Source organism: Salvelinus namaycush, chromosome 17 (assembly GCF_016432855.1).
Source record: "Salvelinus namaycush isolate Seneca chromosome 17, SaNama_1.0, whole genome shotgun sequence".
Lineage (NCBI taxonomy): Eukaryota > Metazoa > Chordata > Actinopteri > Salmoniformes > Salmonidae > Salvelinus > Salvelinus namaycush.
In genome coordinates, this window is record NC_052323.1 from 23,375,101 (window position 1) to 23,390,778 (window position 15,678).

Consider the following 15,678-nt stretch of genomic DNA (forward strand, 5'->3'; position numbering starts at 1 on the left):
CATCAGGTTTCTTACACCAGTCACCAATCCATCAGGTTTCGTACACCAGCCACCAATCCATCAGGTTTCTTACACCAGCCACCAATCCATCAGGTTTCTTACACCAGCCACCAATCCATCAGGTTTCTTACACCAGTCACCAATCCATCAGGTTTCTTACACCAGCCACCAATCCATCAGGTTTCTTACACCAGCCACCAATCCATCAGGTTTGTTACACCAGCCACCAATCCATCAGGTTTCTTACACCAGCCACCAATCCATCAGGTTTCTTACACCAGCCACCAATCCATCAGGTTTTTTACACCAGCCACCAATCCATCAGGTTTCTTACACCAGCCACCAATCCATCAGGTTTTTTACACCAGCCACCAATCCATCAGGTTTCTTACACCTGCCACCAATCGGTATAGTTTAGTCTAACTCAATCCTTGATAAACCCACACTGTACACACACAGAGTGTCTATAACTAAAGGGCCATAGGTTGAGCGGAAGAGATTTGTGATGCCGACACTATGACATTCATTGTAGAAGCCTTGTTTTCCATTAGCCTGTTTAATAGAGACCTCTATGGGTGGGAGAGCTACCAGCTGCTGCTTCTCCAGTAAGACGTGCCAGGCCCAGTTCACATTTCACACTTCATCCACAGACTTGGCAGCAACAGGGCAGGCTGCATTAGATCCTTGGGAAGTCCCAACCACATTGAAGTTGATATTTTAAAATGGTTAAGGTAAAGATTAAGGTTAAGGTTAGGTAAGGGTTATGGTTAAGGTAAGGATTAGGGTAAGGGTAGGATTTAAAGTTAGGGTTGAGGGTAAGGACCAGGGTGGGAAATTAACGCCAGCCACCAGCCAAATGCTTGTAGATTTTGGCATTGGCTGGTAGAATGTCTATGTTTACCAGCCACATTGGCGGGTGGTCACAGAGCATTTGGCTGGTAGAATGTCTAGTTTACCAGCCACATTGGCGGGTGGTCACAGAGCATTTGGCTGGTAGAATGTCTAGTTTACCAGCCACATTGGCGGGTGGTCACAGAGCATTTGACTGGTAGAATGTCTAGTTTACCAGCCACATTGGCGGGTGGTCACAGAGCATTTGGCTGGTAGAATGTCTAGTTTACCAGCCACATTGGCGGGTGGTCACAGAGCATTTGGCTGGTAGAATGTCTAGTTTACCAGCCACATTGGCGGGTGGTCACAGATCATTTGGCTGGTAGAATGTCTAGTTTACCAGCCACATTGGCGGGTGGTCACAGAGCATTTGGCTGGTAGAATGTCTAGTTTACCAGCCACATTGGCGGGTGGTCACAGAGCATTTGGCTGGTAGAATATCTATGTATACCAGCCACATTGGCGGGTGGTCACAGATCATTTGGCTGGTAGAATGTCTAGTTTACCAGCCACATTGGCGGGTGGTCACAGAGCATTTGGCTGGTAGAATGTCTAGTTCACCAGCCACATTGGCGGGTGGTCACAGATCATTTGGCTGGTAGAATGTCTAGTTTACCAGCCACATTGGCGGGTGGTCACAGAGCATTTGGCTGGTAGAATGTCTATGTTTACCAGCCACATTGGCGGGTGGTCACAGAGCATTTGGCTGGTAGAATGTCTATGTTTACCAGCCACATTGGCGGGTGGTCACAGATCATTTGGCTGGTAGAATGTCTAGTTTACCAGCCACATTGGCGGGTGGTCACAGAGCATTTGGCTGGTAGAATGTCTAGTTTACCAGCCACATTGGCGGGTGGTCACAGAGCATTTGGCTGGTAGAATATCTATGTATACCAGCCACATTGGCGGGTGGTCACAGATCATTTGGCTGGTAGAATGTCTAGTTTACCAGCCACATTGGCGGGTGGTCACAGAGCATTTGGCTGGTAGAATGTCTAGTTTACCAGCCACATTGGCGGGTGTTCACAGAGCATTTGGCTGGTAGAATGTCTAGTTTACCAGCCACATTGGCGGGTGGTCACAGAGCATTTGGCTGGTAGAATGTCTAGTTTACCAGCCACATTGGCGGGTGGTCACAGAGCATTTGGCTGGTAGAATGTCTATGTTTACCAGCCACATTGGCAGGTGGTCACAGAGCATTTGGCTGGTAGAATGTCTAGTTTACCAGCCACGTTGGCGGGTGGTCACAGAGCATTTGGCTGGTAGAATGTCAAGTTTACCAGCCACATTGGCGGGTGGTCACAGAGCATTTGGGAGCATTTTCTTCCTCCAATCCAAAGACCACATGTAAAAAAACGTCTCAACGCTACAGTGGTGAAAGCGGAGTTGGATACAGGATTTTCTGGGATTGATCTTCATTATTTATTTTGGGTTAAATTTGGGCATCGACTAGCCGCTGCTGGTAAGGACGTCCCAAGGATCTCGGATACAACTAACCCCCAGGTAAAGCCTCTGTATCTTTAGCACCAGTCTCTTTTCTGTGTCAGTGACCTCAAATAATCTGACTGGAGCAGAGTCAACATTGGTAAATAGATTTCAGAAACAACAACAGTCTCTGTCCTATGCATTCTGACCTGGCCATTCCCCTCACTTATGTTCTGCCGTATGTTTCTGTACTCTCTCTCTTTCTCTCCCAAGTCATCATCCACGCGCCCTCGCTTCAGTCCACCATCGCCTTCCCTCTCCTTCAGGACACCCCGCTCCTCCCTGTTCCCATCCCCCTCCCCAAGTACCCAGAGGGCCCACCTGCAGGCTGTCACCAATGATTGGATAAACCTGACCCTGGGCCTATCCCCTTCCTGCACCCCGGCCCCCACTCCTCCCCCGTACCCTAACAGCAGTCTGCTGGCCGACCTGGAGGCCCTCAGCACCCTGGTGTCCCCCTCCCCCTATCCAGCCCCCAGCCATTGCCTCGTTTCCCCCTTCCCAGCCCCCACCTTGGGAACCGTAACCTCAACACCACGCAGCCTCACCCCTTCCCTCAGAGAGGGCCACTTTATCCCCATCACCTCCCCCAAGGCTCCCATCTTCCCCTGCTCCCCAGAACCCAGACCCTCCCCACTATCCTCCCTCCCCACCTCTGGCGGCACCTCTTTCACCTCATCACCCATCTCTCCCATGTTTGGGAGCCCCAAGTATGGCAGCGTGGTCGACTTGTCTCGGATTCAGAACAACACTAGCATCAAGCCCATTATAGACTCACAACAGGAGAAACCGTTCGACCCCTTCTCAGACACAGTGGCCCTGTCGCCCACCTCACCAAAGGCCTTCAGTCCCATCGATCTGGTGGTGTACGAGCCCAGCGACTGCCCCTCTCACAGTGACCACCCATCTCAAAGCTACCCCCTGTCTCAAAGCTACCCCCTGTCTCACACCGACCCCCCATCTCAACTCGAGAACATAGTAGAGCTAAATCAGTTTATCTCAAAAGAGATGAATCAGTTCATGGAGGACTCCACTAAAGACCAGGTAGTGGACCAGGAACAGGAAGATGACCTTTGTGAGGAGCTGGTGTCCATCATTCAGGGGGGCGACCAATCCAAAGGGGAAGAGTTTTACAGACAAGCATCAGACGTGACAGAGGAGCTTCCCAAGCTCTTCATAGAGGAGGAGCCTACTGAGAGCAGGAAGATGACCCCACCTTATAATACCTTTACCCCTGTGTGTAGAGATGGGGCAGAACAGGACAAGGTAGAGTCCTCCCTGGTGTGATCTGTGTGTCCTAACCTGACACTGCTGTGCAAACATTTTTGCTTCCACTAACCCTACATGAACTTTTTTTAAATTTGAGGCAACTTTTTTCCAACTGATTTTTTTTCTAAGAGCCGGATTCTGAGAGAAACGGATTCTTGTTATGTCTGGTTAGGCAGATTGTTATGTCTGGTTTGTTTGTCACTCTCAAAAGAGAACTCAGATGGGTCTGTGTGTGAAGCCCATAACACACTTTTCCTTTTGGTCTCTCTGTCACCAGGGTTCCTCTGTACGCCTCACCTCCCCTCCCTCCCAGCAGTTCACCATCCCCACTCTCTCCACCTCACCCAAACCTTTGTCTCCCCTCATCTCCCCCTGCACCACCCCTCCACTTCCAGGGGTGCTACACTCTCCCCCTCCCTACAACAAACAGTACCCCCGCCTGGAGCCTAGGTCCTCCAAGGTCAAGGTAAAGACCAGGTGCCTGTGTGACATCATGTCATGACAACTAACTCCTCCCCTTCCCCTAATTCTCCTCTCTAACATTGACATACTGTAACGTCCTCGCTAAGTTACTGACTACTCCTTTAACCCTTACTTCACTCTATTCACTGTGGTACTGATACTCTCATTAGTTTCTAGTTCTGTTTACTTCACACTGTCATCTTTGGTCAGTACTGCTATTGGTTGGTTCATAGATACAGTACTATGTTACAATACTACTGTAACATGCTTAGTCTAGATAAATGAATCACTGTATGTTAGGTAACAGATCTTTAAACAGTTGCAGTTCTATTAAATGGTTGATAACTAAGTAACATGGCTGCCAGATAGTCCTTGTATACTTGGAATTTTTGTTTTCACTCTGTTATTTACCCTTGTCTCCAGGGTCAGTATCCACAAAGCGACTCAGAGTCGTGCTGACCTAGGATCTGTCCATATAATCGTATTCATTATGATCTTAAAGGCAAACCTGATCCTAGATCAGCACTCTTACTCTGAGACCCTTTGTCGATACGGGCCCAGGTCTCATGCCAGACTCCTCCTAGCATAGATATTACTCTTACTGTCATTAAAGGTAGACTCAGCGATATGAAGTAGATGCGTAAAGTAACCAGCATAGTGGGTCAATTTCCGCAACAACTACGAGCGTTTGGTCCCGTACCTATCACACTCTAACAGCGTGAAGCGAACATGTGCACATGTGCACATTTGACTTTGTGAGAGCGAAGTCTTGCATCTCGCTCATCTCAATATCTGCAGTGCTGCTCTTGGTAACGTCATTTCTCTAGCTTTAGAAGCTTTCCTTTCTCAACCCTGGCTAGGGTTGCACATTTTGGGGAATATTCAGAGGTGGAAACTTTCCGTAGGAATTAACGGGAATATATGGGAATTAACGGGAATATATTGGAATTTATGCAAATTAATATTAATACCATTTAAATGTAGATGTTTTTTCCATTGGAAATATTTACCATATCATATGGAGACAGAAACATAAACCTTTTACCTCGTCATAAGTAGACATAATTGCAAATGATTAAATCCTTCCAATATACATTTTTTTAAACTATTTAGTTACGAATTGAACTTTAATTAAATGTGTTGACTCTTCACATGGGATGATTTCACTGAATAACAAAATAAAGAGAATATTGAATGATCCCCAATGATCCATCGCATCTCCCAAAAACGTTTTAAACAGACATCTGTAAAATGATAGTCTAGAAACTACAGCTTTGGTTGTCTTCCTCTCAGGCTTCCATGTCTTCTCCCTGGATCTCCTCAATGTCCACCTCTTGAACATCAGACTCTGAGGCCTCATCTTCACTGTCACTTTCCAACCTTGTTGAGGATGGCTCATTGTCAGGCTCAAAAAGCCTAAAATTTGCCCTGATGGCCACCAACTTTTCAACCCTTGTATTGGTCAGCCTGTTGCGTGCTTTGGTGTGTGTGTTCCCAAACAAGGACCAGTTACGCTCTGAGGCGGCTGATAGTGGTGGGATTTGGAGGATGATGGAGGCAACAGAAGAAAGAGCCTCAGATCCACAAAGTCCCTTCCACCAGGTGGCTGATGAGATATGTTGGCACGACTGCCATATTGCATCTCCATCCCAAAGCCCTTGCTTAGAAGTGTACTTTGCCAGACTGCCAAGAACCTTGCCCTCATCCAGGCCAAGGTGGCGAGACACGGTAGTGATGACACCATAGGCCTTGTTGATCTCTGCAACAGACAGGAGGCTCTTACCAGCGTACTTGGGGTCCAACATGTATGCTGCGGCGTGTATGGGTTTCAGGCAGAAGTCTTCACGCTTTTTGATGTATTTCAGAACTGCAGTTTCCTCTGCTTGGAGCAACAATGAAGTGGGCAGGGCAGTACGGATTTCTTCTCTTACATCTGCAAGCAAAGTCTGAACATCAGACAGGATGGCATTGTCTCCCTCAATCCGTGCAATGACTACTGCTATAGGTTTCAGGAGTTTCAGGCTGCTTACCACTCTATCCCAAAATACATAATCCAGGAGGATCCTCTTGATGGGGCTTTCCATATCGGCAGACTGTGATATGGCCATTTCTTGGAGATACTCATTCCCCTCCAGGAGACTGTCAAACATGACAACACCACCCCAACGGGTGTTGCTGGGCAGCTTCAATGTGGTGCTCTTATTCTTCTCACTTTGTTTGGTGAGGTAGATTTCTGCTATATGTGAAGGGCCATTTCTGATGGCCCTTCACATACCTAATCATTTCCTTGGCTCTCTTGTAGAGTGTATCCATTGTATTCAGTGCCATGATGTCCTTGAGGAGCAGATTCAATGCATGAGCAGCACAGCCAATGGGTGTGATGTGAGGGTAGGACTCCTCCACTTTAGACCAAGCAGCCTTCATGTTCGCAGCATTGTCTGTCACCAGTGCAAATACCTTCTGTGGTCCAAGGTCATTGATGACTGCCTTCAGCTCATCTGCAATGTAGAGACCGGTGTGTCTGTTGTCCCTTCTGTCTGCACTCTTGTAGAATACTGGTTGAGGGGTGGAGATGACATAGTTAATTATTCCTTGCCCACGAACATTCAACCACCCATCAGAAATTATTGCAATACAGTCTGCTTTCTCTAGGATTTGCTTGACCTTCACTTGAACTCTGTTGTACTCTGCATCCAGCAAATTAGTAGATAAAGCATGTCTGGTTGGAGGAGTGTATGCTGGGCGAAGAACATTCAGAAATCTCTTCCAATACACATTGCCTGTGAGCATCAGAGGTGAACCAGTTGCATACACAGCTCAAGGAAGACATTCATCAGCATTTCTCTGACTACGTTCCTCCATTGAGTCAAAAAAACTTCTGATTCCAGGAGGACCATGAGCTGTTGCTATCGATAAGGTGTCTGATTCATAATTTTCACCTCGATAGAAGTAGAGGGACTTTTGTCAGAGGTTACTTGTTGTGAGCGCTAAGGGAACTTTATGCACTTGGCCAGATGATTCTGCATCTTTGTTGCATTCTTCACATATGATTTGGCACAGTATTTGCAAATGTACACAGCTTTTCCTTCTACATTAAATGCAGTGAAATGTCTCCACACATCAGATAGTACCCGTGGCATTTTCCTGTAAAGATTAGAAAAAAATGAGTAAAAAAAACCAAATACAATTCCATGTACAGATAAATAGTTAAGCAATGTTTTAAAATTAAACATGTATGGAAACAGGTGAATTAACACTCCTCAGTTAGCAGGCTCATGCAAGCTAAAACCCACATGGTAGCAAAAACTAACTAGCAGAAATTGTTAACAAGTTAGAAATGATTTAAACACACTTTGCTGTAGGCTACTATTTCCTTGTTAACAAAAAATCATGTATGTCATATAACAAATATTCACCCCACCCAGTATTGTAATCAAAACTTACCAGAAAGCATGTAGTCCTTGGCTCAGACAGTGAAGTCAATAGCATCTCATGAGTGTGCAAGATCTTGAGAATCAGCTGTACATGTGATGGAAGAGTGCACTGCACTGTGGATGGAGAGGGTTGCAATTCCATTGAATTGGGAGTTGACGGTCCCTGGCTGTTCTCTGCTTAGTGCGTCAGGGAGGGCGATGGGCGACCTCGAGCGGAAGCGAGAGAGAAACAGCGTTTCCCTACTAACGGGCCCTTTGGTACGCTACATGTCGTGATGGAAAGCGGGGTAAGTTGAACTTCAATGGTTCCCTTGACCCAGCCTGTACTCCTTGGAGCTACCGCGTTAGAGACGGTGTTACGGTGGCCAGGAGCAAAAACTCCCTATTAGTCTGGCCCAATGGAGAAAACCTGGGAGGACCAGTCTCCTCGGAGTTGCCATTCCTCTGAGGCTGTACCGGGTCAAGATGAGAAGATTTCACCAGCGGTACCCAACCCGCTGGCGGCACCTTTTTTCGGCTGTCAGGAAGTGCATCCTGTGTCACTTAGCTCACGTTTCGACCTGTTTCTCTCTCGCTTCCGCTCGAGGTCGCCCATCGCCCTCCCTGACGCACTAAGCAGAGAACAGCCAGGGACCGTCAACTCCCGTCAGGGAGGAGGAGCCTGGTGCAACCCACCGTGCGCCCAGCGGGGGGCCCTGACCTGCCGCTGGCTGGAGCCAACTTCTATTGTTCCCTTACTAGTACGGCCCCACTGCTTGGGCCTTGAGCTTATATGTATTCGCCACCATTATTAGGTGTTGGGGTCCTGTCTTCCAGCCCCTTTATTTATTGTTAACCAAAATATGCCACAAGACCTAGAATTTCCTTATGTATATCCCACAAAAAAGGTTCACTGATATAAGCTAACTTTTTTGATGAATTTAAGCAAAATTCCCCACATTCCCGGGCTTAACTTCCCATGGAAAATCTCAGAAAAAATGTGGTATATTTACCGCAAAGTTTCCGACCCTTTGCAACCCTAACCCTGGCTGACGTACGAAATATACTGCTGCTTCATACAAAGCTGGGAGAGAGAGATCACCAAAGATTGTTACATTTCAAACTTACCAAGATCGATATGCTCTGGTTTAATGCCTCATATAATTTTCTAGAAATAGTGTTTAACTTTGATGACAGGTTTGGTTGCCCAGTTGTTCCCTGTTAATCCCCTGGTATGTCCTTTTGTGTGAGTGTGTGCGTGATCAGAGTGTAAGTATGTTTGAGTACTCTTCTCTAATTGTAACTCCTGGTTGTGGTTCTTTCAGCCTGTAAAGCGTGAGGTTGTTGTTGTGGGTAAGCCCCCTCGTAGCCCTGTGATGTCTCGGAGGTCCTGCGGCTCGCCCAGTAGAGCCCAGAGCTATTCCCCGTCTCATAGGGTAGGGCTGCTACCCACTATGCACCTTGTGTGACATCATCGTACGTTTGGGTTACTAGGAAACAAAGTCCTCTCTTTAAAGTTAATGCATCCCTTTTTTACTATCCATATTTCATCAACATATCTACCACATAATATACAACACTCTCACACATATGGTCTGTAAAAATACAACCTCCTAGATATGAAGAGATTAATATCTAGGAGACAACAGATATGTTAAGAATGGCCCGCTGTAAGCAGAAGCATGCCAGCCATGTCATCAAACACCAGAGGAATACCTTCAACTTTAATTCCTGACCGTCTGTCCAGTGTGCATTGCAGCTAGGTATTGTGTGGGAACAGGAATCCCCAGTTGTGTCTGATGATCTGACAATGGGTCCCTGTTTCCCTGTGGCAATGTGTGTCCCAAAGAGCACCCTATTCCCTATAGAATGCACTACTTAGGGAACAGGGTGCCATTTGGGATGTGACCTTAGTGTCTGGTTTTTGGAGTGTGCTCCCTTGACAGCATCGTCTGTGGTTTTACTGCATGACTGACGGTTTAATTCAGGAGAATGGAATGGACTCCCCCTTTGACCCATAATTGTCTTCCCAACCTGTTAGTGTGGAAGCAAAACAGTCAATGCTTGTGGACTTGCTGCTTGCTAGGATGGCTTGTGTTAGCCTGAGTGCCAATCTCTTTGTGCTATCAGGCCAACTCATTGTCACTCATTGTTGGCAAGAGCACAAACTAATCTGGGACCAGTCTAGGCTTGTGTGCTGTGGAATAGGTGGACGTTAGGAATGAATGTTAGGATCTGAAATGCTTCATTGCTCACTGTCTTCTATTCTGTCTCTGAGGGATGTTGAATAAATACTGTGTACCTCCCAGGAAGGCCTTAGTACCCAAATCCCCTTCAACCAAGCAGAGTACAGTCAGCTCTTTGTCAGCATTGTGGTTCTAGCACATTAATTAAAGCAAAGATGGTTTTGTGTTGGCTCTGGCACATTGTTGCTACAGTGATGGACGCTGATGGTGGTAAAACATACGGCAGAGGAAGACAGATAGAAACATGACATGCCTACTGTATAACACTGCATTTCTCTTCTCTCTTCTCAGCGGCCATTGTTTACCCAAGATGCCCTGAATTGTGGTGGAGAGGCGTAAGTCTACCTTCTATTTCCACAACGATTTATTTCCCCAAATTGACTGTTAAAGCTATATAGAGCTTTGAAGCTTATTTGAAGTTAAGTCTCTGATTGAATGTGTCTAATTTGTATTATAAACTGGGTGGTTCGAGCCCTGAATGCTGATTGGCTGACGGCCGTGGTATATCAGACTGAATACCACGGGTATGACAAAACCATTTCTTTTTACATTTCTAATTACGTTGGTAACCAGTTTATAATAACAATAAAGCACCTCGGGATTTTGTGGTATAAGGGCTGTGTCCAGGCAACATAAGAACAGCCCTTAGCTGTGGTATATGTGGTATATTGGCCATATACCACACCTACTCAGGCCTTATTGCTTAAATAAGCAGTAGCAATGTATAAATGAATCTGATGATGTGACTGTATAATCCTCACTGATGACAGTTATTATGGTCTGTAGGTTCCAGGTCCTGTATAACTATGCTCCACGTAATGAGGATGAGTTGGAGCTCAAGGAAGGGGACGTTGTTGATGTGATGGAGAGGTGTGACGACGGCTGGTTTGTAGGTAGGTCCGACGTTGTATTTATTTGCTCTATTAATATCCAAAAGATATAGACATTAATTATACAATAATTCCTGTGTAGGGGCTCTGCATGGCCATTGCCCATCCCTGTTCCGCCAATCATTCAGAGCATTTAAAAGTTGTACTACTTAGCTGCTGCCAACAGATGGCGTCCCTCTCCTTGAATTGAGTCATTAAACCAATCAGTGCTCTGTGGAAGTTGTCCTTTATTTAGATGTGACAGTAGTCACATCTCCTCAGCCATTGTTCCATAAACAAAAACATAATGCACTACTCCACTGAAAATGCTTGTAACGAACTATATCGTTGAGATATTTCCTTTAATACCGCTATATGTTTGTTATTTTTCAAGGCACATCCAGAAGAAGCACGTTTTTTGGAACCTTTCCTGGAAACTACGTGAAGCGGCTATAACCTTTTCATACAGAATTCTCATGATGTCCAGCAAAACTGCAGTGGTTGTATAACTCAGTGGGTGAATAACCAATATATTCAGACGGCACAAAAACGTTACATTCATCTATGACTAGTTATTTTCATTAAAAAAAACTTTTCCAGGAGTGACAATGCATTTACTAATTTGATGAATGGGAGAAGATATGAACCCAGTGGCCTTGAAGGAATATATTTCATGTTTGATTTAAGGGTATTCTACTCTACTAACTGTGATGATGTCTCAGTTATACAATGGATGCAACAAATAAGGTTGAAAGCAGATTTGGTCATAAACAAATGTTAGTTATTCGTGCGTAATGAGAGTTATTTACAGTGAAGGGATGCCTTATAGACTAATGGGTTTCACAATAATGAAGTAACCAAGTGCCCTATTTACCACGTATTTATTTATACATAAATATATATTTTTCTTGTTCTGGAAGTACTCTATAATTGATTATGCTAATTTACATTAGGAGAGTGTATTATTAACCTTTTTGGAGAGGGGTTGTCCTCTTGCTTCGTGCACAGGACCTGAGCTTGGATCTGCACAGGCAGGCAAAAAGAGATGACAGTGTTGTTGTGTTAGTTTTATACAGGCAATTAGGGTTCCTCCTAAATGCATCCGTTAGCACATGGCTTTGGACAGACACATAGTTAATGTATTCAGGCAGTTACCTCTGACTGGAGCTAATGTCTATTGACTTGTCCGGTTTTGTTTTTCTCTCCTGACATTCCTATAAGTATTAATAAAAGGAAAGAGAAGACTTTTATGTAATTGGACAATATATATTTTTTAAAAGCAATGTCTTCTTTTTACAACTAGGGTAGAGTGATCTGTTATTTAAGATTGTTCTTTAATATATGATCATTTTACAATATTCTTTTTATTGTGAACTGTCAAATTATTTGAAATTATTTAAATATCTTAGGGACAACTCACCTGCCACAAATCCTGTATAAAAGTGTTAAACATATTTGATGTAATTTAATTTACTATCTGGATGCATTCAACTGACTCCAAATCAGCTTTTGATTTATGCAATAACCATTCTCCCAAATACCTGCCTTTCTGTTCTAGAACACAGGGCAACAAAATGACAGAAGGATTGGAAGTGATGATGTTGTTGATGATGACATGTAATAAAGTCACCATGTAACTTTGTGTTCACCACTGCCTAAACACTCCATACCGTATAGTCTGTCCTGTACAGTGTATGTCCCTGTGATTAAAAACCATCCACTGCCTCGATCAGTCATCAGCATGTATTTCCATTTCTTGCATTATTTCAGCAATAGCAGGTATGCCGGAGAGGGGCATAACTTTGCAAACTAGCATTTGGTCAACATGTGAAGTCATTGTCTAAGGAAAACCACTAGCAATATCAGCAAAAATGAGAGAAATATGAAATGTAATTGTATATAATCAGTACATCAGAAAGTCTGTAGGAAGTATGTACTGTAAGTATACACAAACACAGTGAACTATTGATATGGTGATCAAGGATCTACATCAAGGAGGTGTGAGGAATTTGGACATGGCGTCAACTAGCTCTGGTCCAGAGCGTTAGTGCGACTTGCTAACACTGGGCCTTGAATGCTCAGCGTTAGCAAACCACTCAACACCATGTCTGCAATACACAGTCACCACCCTTCCAATACCTGGAGACCACCTTCTCCCCACGGGACACAGGATGAGGTGTGGAGACACATTCACCCTCAATGACAATATGTCTGTTTTTTCTTTCTGTAATATTGATTATCCAATAAATTCTGCCTGAATGTTTCCCTTCCTTTGTGCTCATTGTCTGAGGATTTTATTTCTCTGTATTATTCTTTAATAATTTTAGTCCTGCAATCAGCGCAATATTACTGTAACAGTATAACTTTAGTACGTCCCCTCGCCCCGACCTCGGGCGCGAACCAGGGACCCTCTGCACACATCAACAACTGACACCCACGAAGCGTCGTTACCCATCGCTCCACAAAAGCCGCAGCAACACTACTTGTAGGTTTCAGAGCAAGTGACGTAACTGATTGAAACGCTAGTAGCGCGTACCCGCTAACTAGCTAGCCATTTCACATCCGTTACACTCACCCCCCTTTCAACCTCCTCCTTTTCCGCAGCAACCAGTGATCCGGGTCAACAGCATCAATGTAACAGTATAACTTTAGTACGTCCCCTCGCCCCGACACGGGCGCGAACCAGGGACCCTCTGCACACATCAACAACGGTCGCCCACGAAGCATCGTTACCCATCGCTCCACAAAGGCCACGGCCCTTGCAGAGCAAGGGACAACACTACTTCTAGGTTTGAGAGCAAGTGACGTAACTGATTGAAAGGCTACTAGCGCGTACCCGCTAACTAGCTAGCCATTTCACATCCGTTACACTCACCCCCCTTTCAACCTCCTCCTTTTCCGCAGCAACCAGTGATCCGGGTCACGGCACCAATGTAACAGTATAACTTTAGTACGTCCCCTCGCCCCGACCTCGGGCGCGAACCAGGGACCCTCTGCACACATCAGCAACTGACACCCACGAAGCGTCGTTACCCATCGCTCCACAAAAGCCGCGGCCCTTGCAGAGCAAGGGGCAACACTACTTGTAGGTTTCAGAGCAAGTGACGTAACTGATTGAAACGCTAGTAGCGCGTACCCGCTAACTAGCTAGCCATTTCACATCCGTTACATTACCATGGTAATAACATTACCACTGACACAGTTACAGTGTGCAATGTGAAAAAGGTCCACCACAATTCTCCATTACAGTTCTGGTATTGTGAAAATAGCCTGTTATTTCAGCTCCCAAACGATTGGCTGTTTAAATCAATGTGAAACCAGGCTCATCCTGTAACCTACTGCAGTAGCTGCTGGCCCAATCCCCCCAGCCTGCCTACTATATCAACAACCGGTAGCCGCTGGCCCGATCCTCCCAGCCTGCCTACTATATCAACAACCGGTAGCCGCTGGCCCGATCCTCCCAGCCTGCCTACTATATCAACAACCGGTAGCCGCTGGCCCGATCCCCCCAGCCTGCCTACTATATCAACAACCGGTAGCCGCTGGCCCGATCCTCCCAGCCTGCCTACTATATCAACAGCCGGTAGCTGCTGGCCAGAACCTCACAGCCTGCCTACTATATAAACAGCCGGGAGCTGCTGGCCCGATCCTCCCAGACTGCCTACTGTATAAACAGCCGGTAGCTGCTGGCCCGATCCTCACAGCCTGCCTACTATATAAACAGCTGCTGGCCCGATCCTCACAGCCTGTCTACTATATAAACAGCTGCTGGCCCGATCCTCACAGCTTGCCTACTATATAAACAGCCGCTGGCCTGATCCTCACAGACTGCCTACTATATAAACAGCCATGACAAATAGAAGGCTCTGACCACACCGTGTCCTCAAGTTTTCTCTGGCGCCTCCATGGCAACTACACAAATAAAGCCCCTGGTTCAGCCAGCATTCAGGCCAGGGCAGTCCAAGGTTTCTATAATTACGATCCTGGACCTAGGGGCAGACAGGCTGCTGTGTTTTCTTTCAGAATGAAGGAATCAGAAGTATTCCCCTGGTGCTGTTCTAAAACAAAGCCAGGGGAGACCTCCTAAAGCCTTTTTAATTGTGCTCCCTTATTTATCGGATGATTTATAAATCCCCAGACAAATCCTCCCAGCTGGTCTCTAGTCAGCGGTGCTGTGCTCTATTAGAGGTTGTGCTTTCAGACTGGCTCTCCTTTCCAAGATAACATAATGACTTTCAAAGAAAGCACTTTATCTCAGAAAGCTACTGACAGTTGTGTGAATGCATCAGAGGTGTGGTCATCCCTAGGAAGAGTGATGAGAGTAAGACTAAAGAATAGAGAGAGAATATAACAGTGAGAAACATACTTTTCTGGTTGGCCAACAGGCCTTTTGAGCTGGGCAAGGAAAGGGCTCTGCGGGTTTCCTCCAGGGATATAAAAAGAGACTGTAAAAAACTGACCCTAACCTTAACCTTGACCTTAACCCTGACCCTGACCCTGACCCTAACCCTGACCCTGACCCTAACCCTGACCTAATTTTAACAGATTCTGAAATGTAATATCAGTTTGCAGGTCAGGAGTGTTCATATAGCCTTTTCCTTGTGCAATGAAGGCCTGCTCAGTCTCAGGGGCTCAACCAAGCTTTAAGTCCCCACCAAATATGGGGGCAAGTTGTCAAAGCATGCAGGCCAAGTAAAACAGGTGATTTCTGACGGATTGCTTAGGCTCTCTAATGAGACAAGCACAGACTGCACTCAAACTGTAAATGGACTGTTGGACAGAGTGAAAAGTCAGCCTTCTACATCTGCACAGAAGAACATCTGCTTAAAGCAAGGCCCAGGCAGGCACTCATGAGCCCTGTTGATACCTGGTTCTATCATGCAGCCTATGTCCTAATCTTGTCCACATTCTGATTGTGTTCACATTTTTAGACAAGCATAGATCATTAAAAGACACATTTTGTGATCTGATTGTGATCAGATCTTATAAGTGTGAACAGACAAGACCAGGTAAAGATCAGGACATGATCAACCCTGTCTCCTT

The 15,678-nt window shown here is 45.6% G+C and overlaps 1 protein-coding gene across 1 annotated transcript in view; it reads left to right on the top strand.

The window, feature by feature from the left end:
* Positions 1 to 12,898, top strand: part of LOC120062473 (sorbin and SH3 domain-containing protein 2-like) — a 94,793-nt gene extending 81,895 nt beyond the window's left edge. Inside the window, exons 18-20 of the mRNA XM_039012470.1 lie at positions 10,058 to 10,101; positions 10,553 to 10,659; positions 11,030 to 12,898. Coding sequence (XP_038868398.1) covers positions 10,058 to 10,101; positions 10,553 to 10,659; positions 11,030 to 11,091 — 213 coding nt within the window. The 3' untranslated portion in view covers positions 11,092 to 12,898. The remainder of the gene's footprint in view (positions 1 to 10,057; positions 10,102 to 10,552; positions 10,660 to 11,029) is intronic.
* The last annotated feature ends 2,780 nt before the right edge of the window (positions 12,899 to 15,678 follow it).